Source organism: Electrophorus electricus, chromosome 10 (assembly GCF_013358815.1).
Source record: "Electrophorus electricus isolate fEleEle1 chromosome 10, fEleEle1.pri, whole genome shotgun sequence".
Classification (NCBI taxonomy): Eukaryota; Metazoa; Chordata; class Actinopteri; order Gymnotiformes; family Gymnotidae; genus Electrophorus; species Electrophorus electricus.
Window position 1 is genome coordinate 19,733,105 of NC_049544.1, and position 27,586 is coordinate 19,760,690.

General features: G+C 38.3%; 1 protein-coding gene across 3 annotated transcripts in view; it reads right to left on the reverse strand.

The window, feature by feature from the left end:
- Positions 1-5,893: 5,893 nt before the first annotated feature.
- Positions 5,894-27,586, reverse strand: part of kcnc3b (potassium voltage-gated channel, Shaw-related subfamily, member 3b) — a 73,939-nt gene continuing 52,246 nt past the window's right edge. Inside the window, exons 3-6 of one of the 3 annotated variants that reach the window (XM_027011709.2) lie at positions 25,673-26,654; positions 23,714-23,902; positions 6,705-6,740; positions 5,894-6,144 (exon numbers count right to left, since the gene is read on the reverse strand). In XM_027011709.2, coding sequence (XP_026867510.2) covers positions 6,724-6,740; positions 23,714-23,902; positions 25,673-26,654 — 1,188 coding nt within the window. In that variant the 3' untranslated portion in view covers positions 5,894-6,144; positions 6,705-6,723. Of the gene's footprint in view, positions 6,145-6,704; positions 6,741-8,872; positions 13,336-23,713; positions 23,903-25,672; positions 26,655-27,586 lie in introns of those variants that run through there. The other 2 variants (XM_027011710.2, XM_027011711.2) reach the window with 2 other exon arrangements.

A 27,586-nucleotide genomic window follows, 5' to 3' on the forward strand; every position in this document is an offset into this window, starting at 1 on the left:
CGGCATGAATAAAAATCCGAAGGACATACAACTCATTATTCAGCTTAAGTTATAGGGAAAAATTAAGTTCTTTGCACTTCATGATGATGATGATGATGATTTCACACAACTTGCATGTTCTGGACATTGAAACCCCCTTTATGATGTTGGTTGCTGTATCATGATTGACCTGTGGAGGGGGATGAAAAGCCTTTGGGGATGAGGCAAGCAAGGTACAAATGTTGGCACCTTAACCAATCAGAGAACACGAATTAAGTTTTAGAGCAATGCTTTTAAAAACCAAAGCATACACATGCATTCCACTGCATCTAATTTCAAAGCAAGTAAATGTCAAGAATGAAACCACACATTTTTTAGAAATATGACATCAATTTAATATTTTATTGATTTTTTTTTTTTTTACACAATCCAGTGGACTTAGTTAAACCCGTTCTTGAAATATCTGCTTCAAAATGCTCAGTTTTGTGTTTGATATGAATTTAACCTGCAAACCGGGCATCGCTTTCATTCTTACTGTTTTAAGCCTGACAGCCTGAAAGAAATCACAACATTTGATGTGAAGGTACAAGTTCTGCATGAATTACATTTACGAGCTGTTCTGTTATTTGGAAAGTAACTTGGCATCTGTTCTCGTCCAAACCTCGCACTATGTGCAGGACCCTCCCTGTCTGTGGTTCACCGTGTCTTACCAATGCATGGTTGCATTAAATAGTGTGCAGGGATGTGCTGTGTACATGTCACCTTGTAAATACCACTATCTGGGTAGTTATACATTAAATCTGTCTAACAAAAAGAAAAAAACAATCTGTATTGCGATTGCATGTGTGCCATCTTTTTGTTCACCCCTACTTTGATATGAAGCTTCTCCATACAGTCCATATTTTTTTTTTTAATCCAATCAGACCAGTAAAACTTGTCCCAAGCATTCTGGAAATGTGGACTAGGTAAAGGGCCTGGGGAGATGTTTAGGAAACTTTGCTTGAATACATACATGCTTATAGGGTGAGACCCACCCACACACACACACGCACACACCAGGGGAAGACGTTAACGAAAGCACAACGTGGTTATTAATCACTTTAATCATATTAATTACTGATCATGTTGATTGATCGGGAGGGCTGGCAGTGGTCAGAGTGGTGAAGATTGCATATCCTTAATTCAAGTACAGCAAATCAAATGCTTCACACAGGAACTGGTGGCCAGTTCATTTGTTCTAACAGCAGGCACAGAAAAACACAATGGAAGGATACAGGCAGACTGATAATTCCCAAAGGAATAATGTTAACAGGGCAGTTTACGCAAGTGTTATGACCATGAGTACATCAGAAACAAGTTCATCTCATCACAAAATTCAGACAGAAATAAATTATTGTTTTTGTTTCCCCAAATAAAAATCATACCTATGCTTCTGTGTCTGGATGTGTATGTGTGCGTGTATTCTCACTTCTTCCTGGAAGTATGCTCTACAATATTCATAACGCTTCACTTTGTGACCCCTGGACCAAAGTGGTTTTACACATTCTAAAATAAGACTGATGTCACTCATGAAAATAAAAAATAAAAACATTTCTTTTCTTCCAGAATGAAACAAAACTATATATGTACAATAAATGCTCTTTATAAAATATGAATCATTCAATAAGTTACGAAATAAGTATTTCCAAAGATATAAACAACACATATTAAGTAAAACAAATATTTGTGTTAACACAAAAAAATTTGTGTTAAAGGTTTTTTTCCCCCTTCTGGCTTGTTAATGTATGTACTCAATAAAAAAAGGTCTGTAGGTCATAAGGTCTATTAAATGCACTGATTTCTCTGTGCCTCACCTCCTGTCTTTATATATATATATATATATATATATATATATATATATATATATATATATATATATATATATATATATATATAAAAATATATGTGTGTGTGTGTGTGTGTGTGTGTGTGTAATAATTGTCTTTCATAGCAGCATCTAAAAACCTGACACATTCTGAAACACAAAAACACACATATGGTCCCTTAATCTGTCTGTCTTGCACATTCTCCTTTATATCTCTTTCTGCTCAGCTCTCATTCTGTCTCTCCATGTCTGCCTGTATTTCTCTGTGTGTTGTTGTGTTTCATTCATCTGCAGCATGCTGTGGTGTGCCCACATCAGGCTGAATGTTCACAGACAAGCATGAATGTTCAGTGGTCCACCTTCAATAACCTGTTGAATACCATGATAAAGCATATATGCAGATGTGTGTATACACACACACACACACACACACACACACACACACACACACACACACACACACACACACACAAAATAAATAAATAAATAATTTACACTGTTGCTACATGATGTTGGGATTCAAAAAGGCCTGGCTGCTACCATGAAAGATCAAAGCACAGTAAGGTATGAGCAAAAATAAGAGCTGATTTAGCTGCATTTCCAAATTCTGATTTTCAGGGCAAGTCTTGACTGACACACATGTAATAAAATGCAGTTGGTCTTCTCTGTCTCCCAGACTGGATCTGGGCCTGATTCCAGCTCTCTGGAGAGCCACATGTTCACTCACTCTAAACCACTATAATTTCAGAATATGCTGCAGGCAAAGCACTGTCCACTCAGGGGCGAACGACGCTGATCAGCTCCATAAGAAGGAAGCAACACAGTGACAGAGCTCCATGGACCAGCCTTAGCGGTTCGCCACAATGGGACATTGGCCCAGGGGCAGAACAGTGTGCTCCGGTCTGAGGGAAGACTTCTAAAGACTCTGAGACTGGAAGAACGCTACCATTATGATAAAAGTACACATTAGAAGGGGGTGCGGAATATTTTTTCTATCTCCAATAAGTCAATTTAAGTATTGCTACTTCAATCATTGCGAAACTTAAGCCAAGATAAACTCAAGGCAAGTTAGTCTGACTCAAATTAAAAAAAAACTGCCCTGAAAGAGGGAGAAAACATGAGAAACAGAGAGAGACATTGATGGACAGACAAAATGACAAACAGGTGGGCAGAAATATAAACAGGCATGTGGGGCACTATCAGACTCTTAACTTTCCAATTTTTCACCTGAGAGTAGACAAACTGTTACTTGTACAAAGAACATATACCGTACTGCATCCGTCACACGCTGTTTTTCTACTCAGCTACAATCTCCACTCAGTAGATATTTATATTACTATTGTCATTATTATTGCCAATGAGAAGTACTCGACTCAAACTGAGATAATGAGATGCTTTTCTCTCTTTTTTTTTGCCTTAAAAGCGTGCTGGGGGGAAAAAGGCCGGCTTACAGAAGGTTCTAGAATCAGCACCACTACTGTCGCCATGGCTACCGAAGAAGCTAGAGCTGGAAAAAAAAAAAAGGTGCAAAATCTGCAGACGAAGGCAGAGAGGGCGTCTCCGCATCCTCACACCGCCAGACAACACGTCCCACTCTCATGCGTGCGCATGGGCATCCATGGACAAGTGAATGTTACATATAACATGAAGTTATAATATGCGGGGCAGTACGTAGCAAAGGAGCTTCTGGTGGGATTTTAAGTTCCTTTTTTACCCACTTAAACTAATAAAACATCGTTTAACGTGTATCTTGCAGTCATACATATACTTCAATATTTATTCACATTTTTTTTACTATTTCAAAACAAAATATAGCTCTTTTAATATACTCTTTTTTATATTCATTGCATATTATCTTTTTTAATTAATTAATTTTTATAATTATTATTTTATTGTATTTCCAGCCCTCCTCTCTTCAACTAAGGGCTTGCAGAAAATACAGTCATGCAAAGTAGTCATGCTGGTAAACAAAGTTACAAAAATGCATTTTCTGAATTTTTTCCTTTCTTTTTTTTAAAGTTTTGTCCTCCTGTTTTTTTTTCTTTTGACCTGTTTCCATTGTCCAGTCTGTAATGAACAGCTCTTCAGTTTTCCTTTTTTTTTGTTAGATTTTTTTATTCCCCTGCTACTTTCCTCTGAATAAGTCAAGGTGGCAGTTTGCATTTCCAGATGCAGTTTCATTAGTGCATTGGAACTCTCCTCTGCAGAGCTGCATCCTCTTCAGTTATTTTTTCCCCACCCCACTTATCAAAACACACACATACACACACACACACAGACACAGAGACACACACACACACACACACACACACACATATATATATTCTCTTTTATACATTTGCTCTTCTTGATATTTCCTTTCTATTTTTGTCAGAAACTACCCCTCTCTTTATAGTCAGTTAAGTGGAACAAGTTGTAGTTGATGTAATTTGAGGAAACAGAAGAGCAAAAGTGATATAGAGTGGGAGAAAAAGAGAAAGTGAGGAGAGAAAGAGAGAGGGATAGAAAGGAGAGAATGAGAGAGAGGAGAGAGAGAGAGGGGGGGAAAGCATCCACAACCTTTCAGGAAGGGAGCTCTAGAGATTTTCAAACCCCTAAACTGTCTTTACTAAAAGGTCAAATGTTAGCATGCACACGTTGTTGGTCCGAACAAGTGTTGGGTCAGTCTGGATGGTGTGGCAGTGGATCAGTCGTATGTGTATTCAATAATGGCAGCTTTAGCTTTACAGAAACAATATTGCAAAGTATCATCTCCAAACAGGTGAGACTCAGGAAGGGAAATACAAACAAGTATACCATGATGAAGATCATCCCATTGCTCCTAAGTTCAGAAGGGGTATTAGGGCATCAAGAGTCCTGCTACACCTGACAAACTGGATGACCTGCATGCATGTAAAGGGAGAAGGAAATCTTATGTAGAGGGTAATAGAGGTTCACTTATATAGAGGGGTATAGAGGTTAACCCATAGAGGGGTAAAGAGGTTAACTTGTATAGAGGGGTATAGAGGTTAACTCATATAGAGGGGTATAGAAGTTAACTTATAGAGAGGGTAATAGAGGTTAACTTATATAGAGGGTAATAGAGGTTAACTCATAGAGGGGTATAGAGGTTAACTCACATAGAGGGGTATAGAAGTTAACTTATATAGAGGGTAATAGAGGTTAACTTATATAGAGGGTAATAGAGGTTAACTCATAGAGGGGTATAGAGGTTAACTCACATAGAGGGGTATAGAGGTTAACTCATATAGAGGGGTATAGAGGTTAACTTATATAGAGGGGTATAGAGGTTAACTCATATAGAGGGGTACAGAAGTTAACTCATATAGAGGTGTATAGAGGTTAACTTATATAGAGGGGTATAGAGGTTAACTTATATAGAGGGGTATAGAGGTTAACTGAGAAACATATCCTCAGATAAGTATTTGGTCTTAGTGGGGGACTTTGGTATGGCGGGATATATGATTATAAGTTGCCTGTCCTGAACTGATGGAAAATCATGGAAGACTGTCAAAAAAGCAACCCATATCTCTTATGAATGTGGGTCATGAATCTCTGAGAAGAGAGAGAAGGAAAATACATGTACTGTGGCTATGATCATTCCATATGGAAATCTTATAAACCGATAAGAGCCAATGTTCCTGGGTCACTACTATCACACAGAAACAGCATGCTGAAATGTTAAGAGATGGGGGTTGAGAAAGGATTGCTGATGACTAAGTCATTATTAGTCAGTCTGTGCAAACTGTCAGTGAAAAACAAAGTCTCTAAAAAGTTTGTTGGAGAGGTTTTATCCAGACCAACAAATGCTACAAATTGTTAGCAGAGAGGCTACATGGAAACTCTAGCTTGGTCCATCATTCTCAGACACTACTTCAGACCCAGAACTCTAGGTTGCTCCATTAGCGCAGCAGTTGGTACACCTGGTGTTTAATTTCTTCATCTTTTCTTTTTTCTTTTTTGTCTTGTACAGCTCATACAATGCATTTTGGAATGTTTTTGTCTTCCATTGTTGTTTTTTTTTTCTTACTTCATTAAGAGTCATTTTTCTCGCAGGATGTGAGTGAATTGCTCAGTTTGCTGCTGCGTGGACTTTGAGCTGAAAGAGGAGTGGGTCCGGAATTTCCAAGAGGTTGCTTTGGTGAAGATCCAGGCAAGGGCATTTAGATTTCCTTCTTTTTCCGGTCACTTCCTCTTGCCATGGCAACATTCCTCATGCATCATCTACATGATGACGCTCCATCCGTGAATTGAGAAAACAATGCCTAACTGCGTCTTCGGTGAATGCTAGAAACTTAACACTGTGGACAAAAGCAAAGACTTGGTTAGAAAAAGCAAACTTTTAATTCAATTAATTAAAATTTCAACAATGTTAACATCAGATGTGTTGTTTAAATTAACCATGTGAAAAAAGTCATAATGTACATATATATTGGTGGTGAAATAGATTTTAAATGAAAAATGATCTGAAATAAAAAAAATATTAAAAACATATATTGAGCCTACAATATAACCAACACACATGCACATAACATTGGTGTGTAATGTATCTTTAAAGGGTGCAAAACTCCAGTCCTGAGGCAAGCTGTGAACTGTGTATGTGAACTTTTTTTTAACCTACTTTAATTCTGTACTAATGATACGACCTGTGTGGCATGAAAAATTGCAAATGTGAAACCACAATTTTAAAAATATTTATCATATTAGTCAAAGTTTAAAAGGTCATAAGATTTTAAGCTGCAAGAATGGAATAGTCCACCCCAGATACATTCAATACATTTTGGTTAAACAATGCAGAATCACTAATAAAGGAAACTTATTAGTTAAAACTGACAACAATAGAAAGCTAGGGAGGTTTTACCTGTCGATGATGGTTAAAGTTAAGCATGCGAAAGTTCTGTTAACAGATAATTCACTATTAACTGTAGTTTGAATCATTCATGTATCATTTTACGATTTGGAAGCATGAAAAAGGTGAAGAGGATATTAGACACAGAGTGCTCAAGAAGGTGGCAGAAACCTTAAGTCTTACAAAAAGTTTAATTTCTGGAACATTTGTTTAATTTCTGTGATATATGCTTCCATTTAGTGTTCATGTTGTTAGAAATTCTTGGAAAAACAAAAGAAAACAAAAACCTTTTTGTGGAATCTTTTAAACATTCAACTGAAAAAAAAGAGACAATGTGTTGCACCTGAAGTAGCCCATCACAATTACAAACGCATAGTTTTTTTTTTTACAGATTAAGAATTTAAAAACCCTTGATTTTTTGTATGTAGAGTGCATTCACACATTAGGTGTAGAACTGATTTGACCTTGATTTGACCCCATACACACACACACACACACACACACACAAACACACACACACACACACACACAGAAAGGCCATATTGATTCAGCAGCAATAAACACAAGAATATGCTAATGATTGCAACACTAAGAATAACCAGAATACATTGAGAAAAATGCATTATAGATCATTTTAATGGGTGTTCACATATATTGTATAGATACAGATATGTACATATCAAGTTGGCAGGTAAAGCTAGTTAAATCTAGCTAGCGGTTTATGGGTTTCTAGTATAACACAGCAGCTTAAAGTAGCCTCATAGAGGGAGCTCACATTTTCAACACAAATATGTTTTGATTTGTTCCAAAGTTCCTGTCTGTGTTAAATTGGTTACATTATGGAATACACTCGACACGAAGAATTGAGATTTTAAATCCTCTACAATTTTAAAAACAAAAATGTTTTTAACAACTGCATACTATAAGAACAGGACAATATATATGTGGACATTGACTGAATACTCACAAATGGAGAAGAATATAATCGATCAGGAGAATAAATCTGTCTGACTAATCATTATAAAATCAATAACTATTGGACTCTAATACTTTACTAGTAAAAGAAAATGTGTCTGAATTCACAGCATTAAAAGGAGCTCTTTCAGGCCCTGCTATTGTGAGACTCCTGATTTAGGGGAGTCCGAGCATTTCCCCAAAATCACTATTGCACTAAAAGCATCTTAATATCACCCACAGAACACAATCAAGTTATTTCTCAAACCCAGTCACAGTAACTGAACCCCACATTATGCTTTGAAACCTGAAGTAGTTCAGTGTTGTATAGATGCATCATTTCTGAGCACACTTGGCCCAGATTTGCAGTGACAGGCGCCATATTTAAAACAAAATGGCATGTTAATGTCTAACTGGCTTAATTAAGCAATTAATAATAAATGTACAGTTAGTTACCCATAAACTACAACTTTGCAATTATTGCAATATATTATTGTTATTTTTGCTATCATAAGGAAGCATTTTCTCAGAAATGGCTTTGTTTCTTAGTTTCTTTTCTTTTCTCTATGATTCTGGAAGCACTTGGTCAGACAGACCCGGATATTTTTCTACATTTTTAATCTAATGAAAAGAAACACAGATTTGTAACACTTGTGTATATATCATATACAAATGAAACAAAGTGAGGTAAAAAGTAATGTTTTTAAAAATAAAAACAATCTTCTTTGAAACACATTCAAAATATCACAAAACACAACGGGACATCAACAAGGACAAGACCAACAAACTAGAAATGCACTAGAGTTGCCCTAGTCTTTAAATCAGCATATTTACTTAATACACTGATCTTTTTTTAAGATTAAAAAATATTTTAGCACACATATTCACATATAACACGTGCGCATGAACTAGGTTTCCAGCATTATGAGTTTGAGTGGAATATTGCACATGTTTTGCATATATGTGTAGATGGGCGACATCGATTTTTGCAAGCTAAAACAATTCCTTGCTTTTTCAATTTCGCCCTCAAGACAATGGAATTGGACAAAGAGTTCATGGGAACATGAGAGTGAATTTTTTTCCCCCAAAATCTTTTTTTTTTTTTTTGATGTTATTATCCAAGAATGGTTTGGCTTTATGCTTTATTTGAGGGAATAATGAGATATGATGTTCAGATTGTACAAGCAATATGGGGAAACACGGGGGGGGGGTGGGGGGGAACAAGATTTGGACAGAATAAATAAAAAATGCAATAACGAATTACAATAAAACATATATACAAAGTGCATTGCAAAAAACGGATAAACATAAAAATGACAGTGACTTTTAAGAGGTCCTATTAACAGCACCAAAGATGGCATGATGTGTATGTTTAGATGAGTATCACTTACATGATTATGTAGAATATGGTTGTGGATATTGTATTCTTGCCAGGGTACTAGACAAATAAGACAGTTGTCTTATTTAAGGCAAGACATGGTAGGCAAAAACATGGTTTTATCATGCACTGGTCAACTTTGAGATTTTGGGCTATTTTGCCTACAAAATATGACTCCTTTCATGTAATTTCCCTAAATTCATGAAAAGTTAGCATTCTAACATGACATGCACTACCGCTACTACAGTCTGTAGCAGTGTACAACTGCATGTTGAGCGACAGCCTGTTGCAGCGAATGCACCAAAGAATCACTCAAATTGCAAAGGAGTGCCTCACCTCCGTTATATGGCCGTGGTCTTTGTGGGAAAAAAACGGGGTTGAGGGGGAAGCAAGTATGGCCATCTCCACTTTTAATGAAGGTGTCTCTGTCATGCTAAATATTATACAGAGGCTGTGGCTTCAGAGCACAGTTATTACTGTCAACGCAACGAAGGAAGCTGATGTTCTCAGAACTTCAAACGCTGAGGATGTCACAATCGCCAGGGTGAAACGGGCACAAGAGTCTGAGCAAGCTATAAAACTAAAAAAGAAATCAGCAGGAAATGGAAGAGGGACTGATATATGGAGCAGGGATGGACAACTAGGATGTAAGCAGGAATGGGTAACTAGGCTGTGTTGTACAGGACAGATATACAACAATTTAGGGTGGCAGTTCTTCTGGTGGCAGTGTGTGTGTGCACGTGTTTCTTTTCAGTTGAAGGCCATACATGCTATGTTATTTTTTTATTTATTACAAGTTACTAGATTATTCTATATTGCTGTTCTATTTTTTGTTATTAGAGATGTATATCATTGTTGCTAATGATATAATTAGTTATTGTAATTGTAAATAGTGGTTTCCAATACAAATGTATGCCATTTTTAAATATATATATTTAAAGGCCGTTTACTCAAATTGAGTTTTATTTTCACACTCTTACCAAATTTTCCATTTTTATCCATCTGTATATTCAGAACATTTTTACTGAGGGGAGTTTTTATATATCATTCATAGCCTGAATTATGTAAGATTTTATGCCTAAAAATATGATGACATTTTTTATGGTTGATGCCACCATTTTATTATTCTGGCGTGATAAAAATAGATATCCACAATTACCTCTGTATAAAATTTTGATTCTAAGACGTCAACAAATGAAACAAGAGTTTTGAACCCGACTTTAGCCACATTTCACATTTGTACTTGAAATGTATGCAAATTATTGCATATTTCATTAGATGAATCATCAATTGCATATTTAAACATAAAACCTGTAATACAAAAAGTAACCATCTCAATGTAAATAATCAACTGGGGAGGTTTCATGGTGAACTCTATTAGTTAAATTTTTTACCCTATTCACCTTGCCTTAAAACCAAACCAATCAAAAACATCTTAGTATTTAATGCATATATTTGAGTATTACACTAACTTTTGCTTTAATATTTTTCTCTTATGAAAATCTGTTTGCATAATGATATAATGGGCACTTATATATAGTATATACATATCACATTAGAATGATCAGTGAACACAGTAAATAAAGTTGCCTAAAGTTAGCTAGCTAGATATCTGGATATAGTTAGATAGTTAGATTGATAGCTAGCACGTTGCCATTTTGTTAAATATTTGTAGGTTAGTTAGGTTAGTTATCCTAGCTAGCTAGCTATCTTGCAAGATGTTAGACAGGGAGACATCATTTTTGTGTTGGTAAAATATTGGCCTTTTCAGAAATGCAGAGATAGCTAGCTAACTGCATGCCTGAGACTTAAGAAAAAATAATGTATTGAAAAAATGGTGAAGCTATGTTAACATTAAAATACTGCCAGTTATGCTTAATAATTATGCTTATAATTTTTTTGTGTTAAACTCCTTAGAAAAAAGACGAAAGAAAAACTCCTTAGAAAAAAAGTTAAAATAGCCGAAGGAAATCTTTTATCCACAGGTTTTCACGTTGTATGCTCTAATAAAAAGGTGAACTTTCAACAAGTTATTAATATTAATGTAAATTCTATTGTTATAAATCAGCCTTGAACTAAATATTTAAATAAAGTTTTAATATTGTACAAGCTCATACATTTTTCATGCCCTCTGTTTTGACTCTACTAGATAATAGCTAGTAGGCCAGAGCACTAGTGCTAACGGGCAAATATGGTAGCACAAAGGAAATTTGCTAGAACATGAAAAGAAATTGTAATTAAAAATGATTTAAAAAATTTTAGAAAAATTTCAGGGTACGCATAGCTACATGAATAATTTATACAAGAAAAGATTTTGGTAGCCATATTACCATTAATAATAATAATCTCTATAGGTCCCATAGCAGTCATCAACCTATAACTAGACAAGAAGTCAGAAATGTAATTGCCAAATCAAACAGTTCTTCTACAATATTAAAGCTTATATAGCCTAAATCTTTTTCAGAATCTTATTTTAAATAACATAAATCTTATATGTTAATGAGGGTTCTTTGTATCCTCTCTAATGTATGGTATAAAATATTTAGTTTGCAATGTAGGGATGTTTAATCTTTCTGGTAATCTTTTTATTTTTATTTTTAAAAATTTTTCTTCTTTGCATTGAGACAATGCTGTGGAAGCCCATGTAAAGCAATTTGGTGTGTTGAAAACTATTGTGCTTGCACCCTTTTTGTATGATTGAGTTTCAGGACATTAGCACAGCAGCATGTCAACATGGAAAAACTATAACACCTTCTGGAATACCTTAAAATATGCTCTGCATAGGGGTTCAAGGGTTAAGTTTCACCTTAGCTCCTCATTAGATTTATGTTCTTAAACATACTACACACTACAGAGTCACTCAAACTATGGCAGTGGATCTCAAGCCTGAGTATCTGCTGCTCTGAATGTTTTGTTGTTTTCCCTGTTCAAAACATATCTGGTCTAAATAATCATTAAAAGAACCCAGACCTCCTTATGGATAAAATGGGTGTGTTATAGCATAGAAAACACAACAATTTGGAGAATGGGTAGCTTATGAACCAAGGTTGTGAGCCTGTCCTTTAGGACTATGTTTTAGCCTTATTTTTATGTTGAAATGCATCATCAGGCAGATGTTTGTTGTTACAGCTACAGTGGTTAAAATGTAAACAATGATTTCCATGTAATTCTAAATATAAATACATTTCTGTATGTATCCTATTCCCAAGTCTGTTTAAATGGGGCTGCTGGTTACTTTAGACCACACCACGTGCAGGCCAAGGCAATGCAGTATCATTAGACTATTTATTTATTTATTTATATTTTATTTTTTTTATTTATTTGCATGTGGAGAATATAGAGACCCCCTTTGCCCACCAGTACACGAATTTGAGATATTTTTTCTACCTTCTGATTAACAAATAATTTTTCCCAATTGATTTAATTAATTGATGATTGTTTATCAATAACAAAAACAACAATTCTTTTTATTATAATACAATTTTTACCTTAAGTCTATTCTTTTTGCCTTAATTTTGTTATAGCAATTGAGTGTTATAGCAATTGAAATTGCATTATTACTATTGATAATTGATATTGATGATAAATTGTTGGTGTGAATGAGGTTGAGGTAATGTTCAGGGAAAGGTTTTTACTAATTTACCAATAAAGTCCTAATGACATTAAGAAAAGCATATAAAAATCTATCCATAAATGCTCTTAGAACGTTCTAAGACAATATTCCTAGAATATAATATTCTAGGTGCAAATAGGTGCAAATTCTGAGAACATTTATCTAATTTAAGAAAAATGTTCTGGGAATTCTAAGATAACTGGACATTTTCTCATTCAGAAGAAATTGCAATGCAACATTCCCACAACCAAAATGGAATGTTAGGGGAACGTTCTGACAACATAATTTTGTTAGCTGGGTCAGGTATGCACCTGAATCCATGAAAAGGAAAGGTGAGGAGGTGGAACATTACACACTCAAGATCTTTTGGGGGTTATTGCTATGAGTTGGACTGTGAGACTGGGCCTCTATCTTCAGACTATGCTTACACCAACACATACACACACACCTACAGCACGTTTGCTCACATGCACAGCCCCCATGCCATCCTCCTCTCCTCCTGTCCTGAGTTCTAGTGATTTTCTATTGTCTTAGCGCACTGTGCTACAAAATGGAGGGGATAGGGGAGCGGCAGCGACGCAGGGTTCCTGGGGCCTCGTAGGGGTCATAGGGTGTGCTGGTGATGGGGGTTAAACGCAGAGAAGACCCCGCCATCCCCGATATGTTGTTCAGACTGCGGGATTTCTCATAGCCCGTGGCTGTGGTACATATTTTATTTAATTGATTTATTTTTTGGTCAGTCAGGGTCAGTTTAATCGTGGTATTTTGTGTGTTTGTGTGTGTGCATGTAGGGGGAGACGTCCAGGTTTAGGTGGGATTAATCATTTAATTAATGTTAATGGGGAGATTTAAATGTTTCACACCAAAAATAATGGGGATGTTGATATGGATGTCATTTAGAGGTTAGATAAAAGATAAGGTTTTGGACAAGGCAATCAGGATGCGAGGAACGATATATCAGGTTGTGATTGTGCAGTGGGCAATCAAAAACATGATGTTTAACCATTTGTATAGTGAGATATGGAAGGAGAGAAACAAACAAAATGAAAAGAGAAACAAATATATAAGCACAGGGAGACACATAAAGGAGAGACAAAGACACACACACACAAACACGCATAAACACGCAGGCACACACACGCACACACAAAGGACAAGACAGGACAAAACAAGAAAATGCGAATTATGAAATATGTCATACATTTCTTTTTCAAAATATCCACCACAAAAAATAAGATCACAACACAATCCTTCATAGCCAAAAACTCCTTAAGAGTGCATACACTCCACTGGTTGAAGGAAACACCTGCTGAAAACTTGTAATTGAGGTTTGCTCCACAGGGGGGTGGTATACAGTGCGGAATACTGTCACCTGTTGTGTTTCGGTAAACCAGGGGCAGAGAAGCACGGCGGTCTAGCGTCATTTGGGTGCAAACCACACCTCCGGCCTCTCCCACAGGCCCTGTGCTGCCAGAGGTTGTCAAGGTCACCACTATCCATTTTGAGGGAACAACCCCAAGAGTGAGTCAGCAGTTTGTTCTGCAGTGATTTAATGTCTTACCTAAATTCTAAAACTAGAACACTCCAAAGTCAGAATCATTGAGTATGTTAAATGTTGATGGAACCTCACGGGCAGACCTCAGTGACATCCTGGACAACCTCCCACAGCCCCATAGTAGCTTATTAGATGTCACACTTCCCTTGATTATATGGTCATAAAGCCTTCATTGGGTTTTCATAAGCATGGCAATGCCATTGATATAAATCATTTCACAGCATAGTTTTATGTCTCTTCTGTACACATTTAGTAAAATATAAAGTTGGCTTATGACTGTGTGGTCAAGCAGTGAGTCAAGTTTGCCGCTTTGAGACCAAGCTTTCAAGTGAAGTGCAGATACAACAGCTTCTTTCCACCCACATTCAATTCTTTCTTTCCCCGCTCCATTTTCTCTTCTCATTCCCTACCCTTCCCCTGTTTCTGTTACCCTGAAAGAGTGAGAGGTACAGGTGGGGGGAATTCCGCTATATTGTTTACCACACAACGGCACACTGTGAGGAGAACACACAGAAGGGGAGAAAAAGCAGTTCTCTCTCTCTCTCTCTCTCTCTCTCTCTCTCACACACACACACTCAGACACACACACACACACAAACACACACACACACACACACACACACACACACACGGCTCCAAAGAGAATTCAGTCATTGATATCTTGCTGCTTTACATCAATGCCTCGCAAAAACTGTTCTCTTGCTTACTGCCTCTGTTCTCTCTCCTTCTCTTTGTCTTCCCAATTTGTCTTCTTGTCTTTCTATTTTACTCCATCTCTCTCATCCCTCGCTCATTATATCATGGCTGCTTGAGAAGGCAAAGAGATCTGAAATATACATGACAGTCCTTAAAATGGACAAGTTGACTGACTCAACTGTACAGTACACTCGTTATCAAACATACCCACCCACACCCACACCCACACTTGCTTAGATGGACATTCAAAAAATTGCAAGGTGAACATTATATGACACACTGAAAAGAAAATACACACGTGCACCTAAAAAACACAAGCACAGGTACAGGGCTGACATGCTATATAGATGAAAAACACGCATAAATACGCATACATGCATGCATGAGTAAACACATGCAGACACAAGCACCATATTAAAGTCTAGTCGCCTGAGGTTTATAACTGCTATTGGTTTTAAGATTAATTTTATCTTCCTTGACATTGACTCAGTTTGTCCTTCATTATTGGTCCTGTTTCAGTTTAATTTCACTCTCTTCCTTTTCTGATGCCTGAAAACAAGGCAGTGGGGCTGGGGTGGAATATACCCTGGTGTAAATGCATACTCCATAGACAAAGAATGCCTCAAAACAATACAAATTACATGGCATGTATTCACACATGCTAAAAAATCAGTAAATAAAAATCCATACATGCAAACACATGCTATAGTAGTGTAACTCAAGTCCTGTCAACACACTTTTTTTTTTTCTGTTTTCAAATAAATATTAATCCACACCATCAGGGTTTTCAAAAATATCTCCATCTACAAAGATGTCTCGAAAACACTAATCACTATGGATTCCCCTTCGATATATAGCCGAAGTACAGTTTACTCAAAGACCTGAATGATGTCCAGGACAATTTTCTTGCTACTTTTCAGCAATAACCATTTCTTTCTCAGTTACTTTCTACAGTAAGTACACAGTCCTATTCATAAATAAGGCTGTTATTACACAAAATACAGTCTTGTACAGGTGTATGTATTTTGCAAATATTTGGCCTCAGAAACATCCATCTTCAGTATGCAGCAATAGTCTGCCAACACAGAGGGGCGCCACTTTCTTTGGTACCAATTTTCCATAGGCCTACTATACGTGATATGTGAGTGTAATCGGTTCTAAATGATTTGTTCTAAGTAGACAGCTAAAAGCCATTTGGTAGATCACGACTGCTAAATGCATGTAGATGTAAATATAATAGGTAAAAAAAGAAAAGAAAACATATTTGGATTCAGCATGCAAAAATACAAAATAAACAACAGTTTTTTCTTTGCTCTGTTGTTTATGCTTAGGTTTTTCATATTGGCTAAATATTATGCATATAACATAAGCCACAAGCATTGCACTGGACTTGATCACTGATCAGTACAACCTGCGGGAACATTCCGAGCTATTGCCAAAGGTAGCTTACTAGACATCTTGCTGTTCCATTAAATTTACATTGCAATTACATTTACATTGCTAGCTAGCGTTAGGTATCCTACGTTGCCTAGCTAACAACTGCGCCTACATATGTTCGAAAGAAATAGAAATATCAATAAAAAAATCAATAAACCTTAATTTTTATAATCTTTCAATCTTGAAAATATGCCTCAGAATGGGTTATGCATTGCTGCACTCAATGAGTTCAGATCAGCTGCTTTTTCTGATGCTTGTAGTTTGCAGCTACGTAGGTATCTAGCATTTTTTCCCCTCAGAATATCATAGATATCATTGATACACTTTACTTTCCTATTAGTATTGCACATTAGGAGAGAGCACCAATTTCACACACAGACATGTGATCCTTAAAATAATATATGGCAAGCTAATTTTCATAAATCTCATTTGAGTCCCACGCCGGAAAATGTGCCTGTTCTCTGTTCATTACGTCGGTCTAGTATCCAGTTATCAACCTTACTGAAGCAAAGCGGCGTCACTCGGTGATCATCTTTAGGGATTTCACCAACCCTCCCACACTTGACAGGTTGCGGCCAAACAAAATGTAAAAAATATTTTAAAATGTAACGGGAGGAACATTGATAAATATAACTGAATAAAAGTAAATTTTAACTCGCAAATGTACTCAAGTAAGAGTATAAAGTACACTCTTTTAAAACAGTTCTTAAAAGTACAATTTGTTCAAAAAGGTACTTGAGTAAATGTAACGAAGTAAATGCAACGCGTTATTACCCACCTCTGTGGGTAGGTGGGTTTAAAAGAACTGAGTGCATTGCACCCTGGTGCCTCTGCACTGCAGTGTACTGTAAAAGTACACCCAGTAACTCGCAATGTTAGTTTTGACGCAGGCTCTGTTAATAAAGACAGACACATGCAAGTTGAGGAAAAAAAAGTATACACAACCACACTAAGAACAGGTTTCAAAAATGTCCACCCTGAATGTTGTTTTAAAAGGTCTGTTTTTGGTGAAACAAAGTGCTGTTTTTCACGTGGACAGGACGCTGAAAAGTAGATATATCCAAATATATTCAAATATATCCAGATTTGTGTAAACAAGCCCCCAGACTGAGGGGCAAAGACACTGGTTTTTTTTTATGCTATTTCTAGGATTCTAGAATCCTCTTTTTATGTATATAATGTATATTTTGTATATGTGTATATATATATATATATATATATATATATATATAAACATATATATTGAAGTACTCATAATGCTACAAAGTTTAATTATGAGCAATTTTAAAGGTAAACTGCTACAACATCTCACTCATATATTTATTGATATGTATCTGTTGTTAGAAAATAAAAATTAAGTATCCTTAAAATTGATACATTTAATTGCAACCAATAATAGCTCAAATTAAATCTGGAATAGATTTATTACGAGGTTATTTATGCCTGTTCTAACCTAATTAACTCTGCTTATTTACTAAGATACATAATGTACTTTTGTACAGGATTTAATTACACTATAATTACCAAATACCTTAAACACTACATAATGAAGTGGCATATCACCAATGTTAAAAATGTAAATACCTGTAGCAGAGCACCTGCACCTGTAGTAATACCCAGCAATAGCCATATATTAACTATGTCTTATTAAAAAGGCCTAAGATCATAGAGTAAAGTTACTAGTAATATGTTAAATACCTACCCATAGTCACACTTTAGATATACTGGCACTTCACTGCTGGTCTGGATGCATATGGAGAATGAGATGAATATTAGTCACACAATGGAAAGTGAGAAAGTGAAAATGTGTGCGTGTGCACGCACACACATAAACACACAGACATGCAGAGGAACCGAGAGGTGTGCAAATATCAAAACCAGCTTTACAATACTTGCTGTGCTAGCAATCTACCACACCGACTACACTACACAAAGGTAGCATCAGGTATAGTGTTCACCAGTGATCCTAAACCCTGTTCCTGAAGGGCTATCTTTATGGAGAGAGTTTAGCACCTGCTGATCCATTCCGGGTTCTGAGAAGGCATTGATCAGGTTCAGTGTTAAAGGAGGGTTTGAGCTAAACTCTGCAAGAAATTAGACCTCAGGGGAGCAGGATTAGGAGTACTGCTATGGGAATGATAATGGTAAAATTATTATCTGGACTATCTGGACTAATGGGATAGGCTACCCAAGACTAACTGATCAATATTTGTAATAAAATCACTAAAACCACTAGTGTTAAATTAAGACTAGTTATATTTCTGAGTAGGTCCGAACTTTGTGCAAATATGAGTGTTGTAGAGCAGTGTTGTGAGCACTCATAAGCATTCATAAGGCCATAGGAACACAGAGTGATTAATGCTGTTCAAAGTACCATGTATCTGCATTATGTCCATGTGTGTTGATCGATGGCCATTTAAAAATGAAGAGGGCTCATATTACCCACAATTAAGTTATATTGATCTGACCACAACCAGAACACAGGTCGCTGTGACAATGGTGGGCGATGCAGTTTGTAACATGAGAGCTTTCTCAGAGACATATATAACTGCAGACAGGTCTTTGGAAAAGTGGCTAATCGGCTTAACTTTATTTCCTAGATACAGTGCCTTTCACACATAAAAGTGTAACTTACTGTGCTTCGCAGCAGAAATATAAAACATCAAATCCATGTATTTAAAACAATAAATTAGTAAAAAAAATTTAAAGGGGAAACCATTGAATAAAAATGAACATAGCATGACAATGATGACAAAAAAAGGAATAAGATCATGTTTAAATAAATATAAGAATAATATCAACTAACAGAATACTAATCTAAATAAAAATGTTTTAACTGTTTTTTTAATCTAGTAACAGTATGGACTTGACGAATATGAAGACTGCTTCACCAGTCTTTTTGTGTTTCATCCAGGGACCATTCAATAAAGCAGCACTTGATCTCAAAGGATGAGCTTAAGAACTACACTACCAATAATACAATTTATTTTTATTTTGGTGTGGTAATGGTGCATTCAGACAGCCCTCTGTAAGTTCAGATATTTCAGAGTTTACCACTAGGAAGATGCATTTGGACAGCTAAAAAAAGTCATAAATATCAGCTGATGAAGGACATCTGCGCAAAAAATGCTTCTTTAGAGGAAGAAACACGATGTTTAAAGAACCTTGGACACTTCTGTATTACAGTGCAATTTCTATCACCTCTCTCTCAAGAGATAGCACTATAGCAATAATTAGCACTATAGTAACATTATTACCGTATATTAATATTATTATTAAATATCAAACAGTAATATTATTGGTTGTGTAGTATTTTTTAAACTGATTAGCCACTTCATCAAAGATGTCAGCTGAAGTCATGTAGTATATGCATATATGTGAGTGTGTGTGTGTGGGTGTGGGTGTGTGTGTGTGGGGGGGGTGCATCATAATGTGTGTATTGTAAAGGAGAAATTTACAAGTTTCAAATGTAGAGTGCAAAAAGAAATAGGAGTAACCAATTAGGAGCAACTTTCCTACCTCGGGTTTCTGAGAACCACTCGAAAACAGAATAAAGTTGCATTACCCATCATTCATGAGCATCTAAATGGCAGGTTGTAATTTTGGGGAAGGGTTGCACAGAGACAAATAGTTTACACAGTACCGGCAATCAATTCAAAGGTTGTGCAGGAAGAAAGGAAAGAATTTATGAGATGACATTGATGTGAATATGAAACTACTAAGAAACATCTCTATTAACTTGGTGCTAAATAACTGAAAATGTTTTAAAACATATTACTAGTCTATTTGGCTAATGCATGAGAAACATCCATGAGATGATATGGATATGTTACATTGAGGTACTAAACTTAGATTATTGTAACAGAAGTAATAATTATATATATCTATATCTATATCTATGTAATACTGACCTTACTGAATATGTAGGATATGTGGGTTGATTTGTTTCTGCATATTTATTTGTGTAAGATATAGAGGCCAAAGGAGATACACACTAGATTTATATCAGAATAGATATAAACATGCACACACACACACACACACACACACACACACACACACACACACACACACAATCAAACACAGAATAGAATGTAGAGCACTAAGGACTTTTACAGCACATGAGCAGAACACTTTAACACCCAGAGCAATATGTGTGTGACTCTGTGTGTTTATGTGTGTGTGTGTTTGTGTGTGTGTGTGCATAATAAAACCCACTCTCATAATAATTTTTGTACTTCAACATGCACACACACAGACACACACGTAAATGCACACACACAGACACACACACAGAAATGTTATTTATTCTTCTTGGGTACCAGCAAAATGTCCCCACAATGTCAGAATTTCCAATTCCAGTTATTTCCAATGAAAGTGGGAACATTTGATTCACTTCCAGTAGGGATATTAGGTGCCACAATTTAGTCCATACACAAAGATTAAAATAACACACACACACACACACACACACACACACACACACACACACACACACACACACCACCCCATATTTAGTATTTATCTCCATATTTAGTGTTTATCTCAGAAATTAAGTATTTAAACAAACTGATGTATGTTTATGTATTTTAGCTTGCCCTGGACATTAAAGTGACACAGATGGCTTGTCCACCCTAAAGCTGCAGCTGGGTCAGATCTTAGGCTGGGCGTTAGGGTATTGGGGTTTAGAGTTGAGGGTGTTGGGGTTTAAAGTTCAGGGTCCTGGAGTTTAAGGTTCAGAATGTTGGGGTTTAGAGATCAGGGTACTGGGATTTAGAGATTAAGGAGTTGGGCTTTAGGGTTCAAGGCATTGGGTTTAGAGATCAAGGTGTTGGGGTTTAGGGTTTAAGATATTGGGGGTTTAGGGTTTAAGGTGTCATTGTTTGGGGAATGTACTTCTACTGTAAGGTCGTGCAGGTGGGCTTACCTTTTCTCTGTCAGTCTTTTTAAGAGTCTGTCCAAATGTCCCTGTGTCTGTCTGTCAACCAGTCAGCCACACATCAGTGTCTTTGCAACTCATACAACTTACAACAGCTAGTAAGACCTTACACAACATACAACAGTTGCTAAGACACCTACCCAGACATGTACACACACACACGTACACACACGCACGCACACACAAACAAACAAACAAATACACTTGTAGGGGGTCCTAAGCACTGGACTGGTGAAGTTGCTTGAGTGTGGTCTCATAATCATGCCCCACAAGCCCACTCTCTCAGACTTTGTACACCCCTTCCCATGGTGCACAGTGGTGCAGTGTCTGTAACACAGAATTATGTAGCAAATCATGTTGCAATGTTGAAGGGTTGGAAGCCTGGGGCTGACCTGAGGGATAACACTCAAACAGCCTCAGTTTATCCTTGACTGACCTTTGACCTTTATCCCTGGAGGGGCTTACCCAACCCATGGTCAAAGGTCAATGTAGTGGTCAGAGCAAGAACACACAATACAGAACACAATAAGCCACGTCAAAACACCACAAACACAGCACACGTGTGCTTACACACCCACACCCACACACAGAGCAGAGAGAACAGGTAACACTCAAAGAGGAAGAAGGATGAAGAAGCCCACATACAAACGCGTGATATGACACAACCTGAAGAGAGAGACAATACAGAGCGTGAGATAGCACCAGGCACACACACGCACACACACACACACACACACACACACACACACACACACACACACACACACACACACACACACACACACATTCACACAAACACGTACACACATACGGAATCACACTATAATTTCAAATTTACTTAAAGTTGTTTGCATGTTACTGTGACGATCGCAAAGTGTTTCTTTCGCGTGTCCACAGTGGCCCACTTCCTGTCCTGCTCCCCTGTCAAATGTAGCCAGTGTAACTGCTCGCAACAACTGCCCTTACAGGGAGAGCAGGGTGGGTTTACACACTTGCTGCCTTCAGCACAGCAGTATAAGAGTGCTGAGTATGCTGTCCAGAACACAGTCTGGACCGCACCATTTATTTCCCTCATCTTCCCCTTTCGGCGCCTCCATGTGGATATCTAAAGCGGAAGGACTAAGAAGGCAGGGATCTGATTGGACCTACAGGGATCACGTTTGGTGGACTGGAGCAGACCTTGTGTGAAACCCAGCCATAACTCTTGCCCTGTTCATAAGTGAAACGTATCCACAAACACAATGTAATAATATACCCAGAAATATGGACTACACTGAGGCTGTTGGGGGGAGGGGATCAAAACAGCACTTATCCTTGTCTATTACAACTCATGCATATTTAGGCTATATTAGCCTGCATTGTGTTTGTGTGTGTATATGGGTGTAGTCACACGTACTGATGTATGTATCTAGGCATGAGGCTTTCCTGTACAGAACGGACCACCCACTGTGCTGAGCAGCATGCGAGCCGTGCGTGTATTTTTTTTTACCCCTTGTTTCTATGTCTGGTATCATAGTGTTGTTAGCTCTCAGGACTATGGTTTGACCCAGGGGGAGGCAGAGTTTGCATTGAGTTCCTAATGTAGCTAAGAGCCCTCTATCATACACCACTGCCCTGGGGGGGCTCGATGCCAGGACCATCGCCTGTAACGTGGGCACATGGTGTGGTGAGGGCAGCACAGATTTTGGAGGGTTTGCATGCAAATTTTGATACGAAGGGCAATTGGGGTTATTTTGAGGGTGGGGGGAGGAGGGTTAATCTGGTGTTCCATGAGAGGGGCTCTTTTGGTGGGAGGTGTTCGGCATGGGAGAAGGTCCCACGCGGAGGGTTGAGTGGTTGTGGAGGTGATGTGTATGTGTGTTTGTGTGTGAGAGAGAGGGAGAAGAAAAGAAAAGAGCCAGAAGATTAACCACCGCTGTTCATCAGTTTAAGAGAAGATATTAAAAAAAATGCGCGAGAGAGAAGGTTAGAAAAAGAGAGGAAAGAGAACAAGCGTTTGATGACGGAGAGTCAGAAAGAAAGAAACAGACAGAGGGAGCAGGAAATGCAAAGATCACAAAGGTAAAGAATAAACATAAACAGAGAAAAAGAATAAATAGAGATGGAAGTTTTAGATAGATGAGGGCTGAGATTGTAAAAACTGCTGTGTATATGGTATAACGCTCTGTGAGATGCCGTTGTGTCTGTATTGTTGCATTAAACATATTTATTAAATGATTCATTGAGAGAATGAAGCATGTAGAGATGCTTGGATATGCACATATGCATCCACATGTGTGAATTAAGACAACGACAGACTTTGGATTCTTAGTGCAAGAACCAACAGGCTCCCTGTTCCATTCAGCCTCCCCTCTGTGCTCAGACCTCCTGAGAGAAACAAGGAGTGCTTGTATGGTGTTGCGTGCACTTGCGTGGGCGGCGTACGTGTGGCACGTTAGGGTGCGCATACCTTTCCGGACGTTCCCGTCAGCGGGTCGGAACTCGCGTGTGTTGAGCAAGAAGCAGGCACGGTCCTGCTGGTAACGTTCTCGCGTGCGCCCCACTGGACTGCGCTCGTCCGGGCTCAGGACCTGGTCGATGGTGGGGCAGTCCTCGTCCGCCAGGGCTGCACTCGCTGCGTCACCGTTCTGCTTTGAGTCTGACGGAGCGGGGGAGGGGTGGAGAATGGAAGACGAGAACGGGAGAGAGAGCGGGGGGGAACGACAGAGAGAGAGGATGGAGGAAAGCATGACAGTGGGCAAGCAGAGCAATGCAGTGTAGGAAAAGGAAAAGACAAGGATGAGGAACAAGAGAACAAAAGAAGATTAGGAGGAGGAAAAATGAGTGAGGAGCAGAGAGGAGGAGGATGGGGATTAAAAGGAGAGGAAGATGAGGAGAGGGAGAATGCCAGGGTGCAAAGGGGAGAGGAAGATGAGGAGAGAGGAGGAAGAGAGTGAGTAGTAAGGAAAGCAGATCAGCAGAGGAGATTTGGAACAAGAGAGGGGTAAGTACTCATGCTGCTTTAGCTTCAGGTATGTAGAGTGTTTATGTACACACACACACACATACACACACACACACACACATATACACACACACACACATACACACACACACACACACACACACACACACACACACACACACACACACCTCGCTGTCATCTCCTGCATTGTGAGGGAGACTGTCCAACACTGTAGTTCAAGTGCACTTTGATTCGAAGTGGTACAGCAGGCTGAATTTCTAGGGAGCAAGCTCTTACCTAAATGAACAGCATGATGTGATTTAGGGCATACATCAGTCCAACACACCTGATTCAAGTAAGCTAACTAGCAAGCTAATAACAAGAGAGAAGAAACCACATTGCGGTGAATGACCCATTCTCACCTCAGAGTATATTAATACTGTACAACTAATCCTGTAATACAATATATGGATACAAATATAGATGATGGTGATTTTTCTGAATATCTCTTTTTTTCCCAAAATAGAAAATGATTACATATGTCCAGGAACAGTGTTCAGTCTGTCTGGTCACAAAGCAAGTATTGAATCTAAGAACACAACCATTAGCAATCTGCAGTAATCTCATCCAGACAGACATTCAATTCAGATTTAAATCACTGACACTTAGAAATGAGTGCATTTCTAACCATAGATTTCAGCCATTGCTTATGAGGAAGTAAATTATAATGATAAAATGATAATAAATGAAAATCCTAATAACTAAAAGCCTCCTGGGCTTTTCACTGGCAGGACTGGGGCACTCCGTTCGTATGTGTGTGTGCGCATGTGCGTATAAAGTGTTTAAGCTTGGCAGATGGAATGCTTTGGGCTCATATGGACTTACCAGATGATCATAAATATGAAATCAGCTATTATGGAGGCATTGTGCCTCTTAAAACACACACACACACACACACACACACACACATACATACATACACACACACACGCGCACACACGTACACACACACGTACACACACACGTACACACACACAGTCACAGAGTACTTTATGCTGAGCACTTAAATGTTCTGCATTGTTTCACCATCATCTCTATTTGCACTGTCACTCTGGAAAATGCAACATGGTGCTACAATCCAATTTCATTAAATTTTAAAAGAGTGCAAGATCTAAAAGGACCTGAGCAATTTAACATTTAAAAGAAAAATTAAACCACAGAATCATCTATTAGTAAATAAATGTCCATCAGGTCCTTTTGAATCCCCTGTCTGAAATACACAATGAATGTAAATATATAGTATCAACGAAGCACACTGATAATAAACAGGAACACAGCTTGCTTTTGGACACTCCTCAGTGTGTGTCTGTTCGTTTGTGGTGAGTGTGTTGACGGACATTTTGTGTTTGTAGCTATATAGGCTCATACTAAGGACAGCCATATTGTGTTGGGCTTTTGCCTCACCTCTGTTTATCTCTATGATCTCCTCCTGAGCAAGGGGGCAGTCTCCTGTCAGCCCTGCTGACCCAATCACCCCACCCAGCACATTACCCAGGATCCCTTGGGGCGAGGCAGTGGCCATGGCGAGTGCGTCGGGCTTGCAGTAGTTGGGCGAGCCAGGCTGTGGCGCTCGCGGGATGTGCTTGTTTTTCTTCTTGGGCAGCTTCTGTTTGGCCATTGCTAGAGAGTAGTACATACCGAAGTTGTTGACAATGACGGGCACAGGCATAGCGATAGTCAGCACGCCCGCCAGGGCGCACAGCGCACCCACCAGCATTCCCGACCATGTCTCTGGGTACATGTCACCATAGCCCAGCGTGGTCATAGTGACCACAGCCCACCAGAAGCCAATGGGGATGTTTTTGAAGTCGGTGTGGTTACTGGCCGTGGGATCGTCTGGGTTGGCGCCGATGCGCTCGGCATAGTAGATCATGGTGGCGAAGATGAGCACACCCAGGGCAAGGAAGATGATGAGGAGCAGGAACTCGTTGGTGCTGGCACGTAGTGTGTGGCCCAGCACACGGAGGCCCACAAAGTGGCGTGTCAGCTTGAAGATCCGTAAGATCCGAACAAAGCGGACCACGCGGAGGAACCCCAGCACATCCTTGGCAGCCTTGGAGGAGAGGCCACTCAGTGCCACCTCCAGGTAGAAGGGCAGGATGGCCACAAAGTCGATGATGTTCAGCACGCTCTTGAAGAACTCTACCTTATCTGGGCAGAAGGTGACACGCATGAACACCTCAATGGTGAACCATATGACGCACACGCCCTCCACGTATGTCAGCCAGCTGTCCGTCACCACCTCGTACACAATCTTCTCCTGTGTCACGTTGCCCACTGACACATTCTCTGTCTTGTTGTAGATGGTGTTGAAGGCCTCGTGAGTCTCCATGCAGAAGGTTGAGATGGAAATGAGGATGAAGAGAAGCGAACCAAATGCCACATACTGCAGAGCAAAAAAGAGAAAGAGAAAAATTTATACATAAAAATAAAACACTCAAACATTTAAATAACTTATCGCCAAATTATTTTTTAAATACATTTTATTCATAATAAGTAGTCATATATAATTCATATATTTATATCTTTGTTTTAATTGGGGATAAAGACAGCATATGTATAAATGTTATTTTCTGAGGGAACAGCATTAGATCACAAAAATTCTATATAACATTTATATTAATTCTATATAATATTTATTTAATATTAATGGTTGTTCTGCTTGGTTGACACTATGGGTAGTACATCATCATTACATATGACTGAACAATGCATAATTGAGGAAACAACCCCAAAACCAAAAACATCTTAATGTGATGCATTATACCTCTGCACATGTAAGCTCTGCACATGAGCTAATGTAAAACACTACTGTGTAATACACTAACCAACTACTTTATTACAAACATCTACATTACACAGGCCATGGAATTCTGTCATATAGGTGCCCTTTATGTACAGTTTGATTCTAGTGTACATTTTACAGACTTCATCCCATCTGTTTGGGTGTACAATCTGCCCTGTTCATCACTGGTCAATCTCTGACCACAGGACCACTGCTCAATGGATATATTTGGGTGTCAGACTATTCTCAACACAGCATACACTGATTGCAGTACATCTGCATGAAATATGGCCAGCTGAAGTGTAGCAAACAGTCCTTTTTATAAAAGACAAAAGGCTTACTAATATGAACTGAATTTGACTATACTGACTATAACAAATTGCAACATACTCACATACAGGTGTCCATCAACTAGTTAGGCACCTCCAATAAAGTAGTTGCCAAGTGTAGTTTAGTTAATGCTGTAGTCCGAGGGTTGGTTGGTGCCACTAATTTGAGTGAGAGATAAAGCAAAAAGCTTCAGTGGGAGTGAC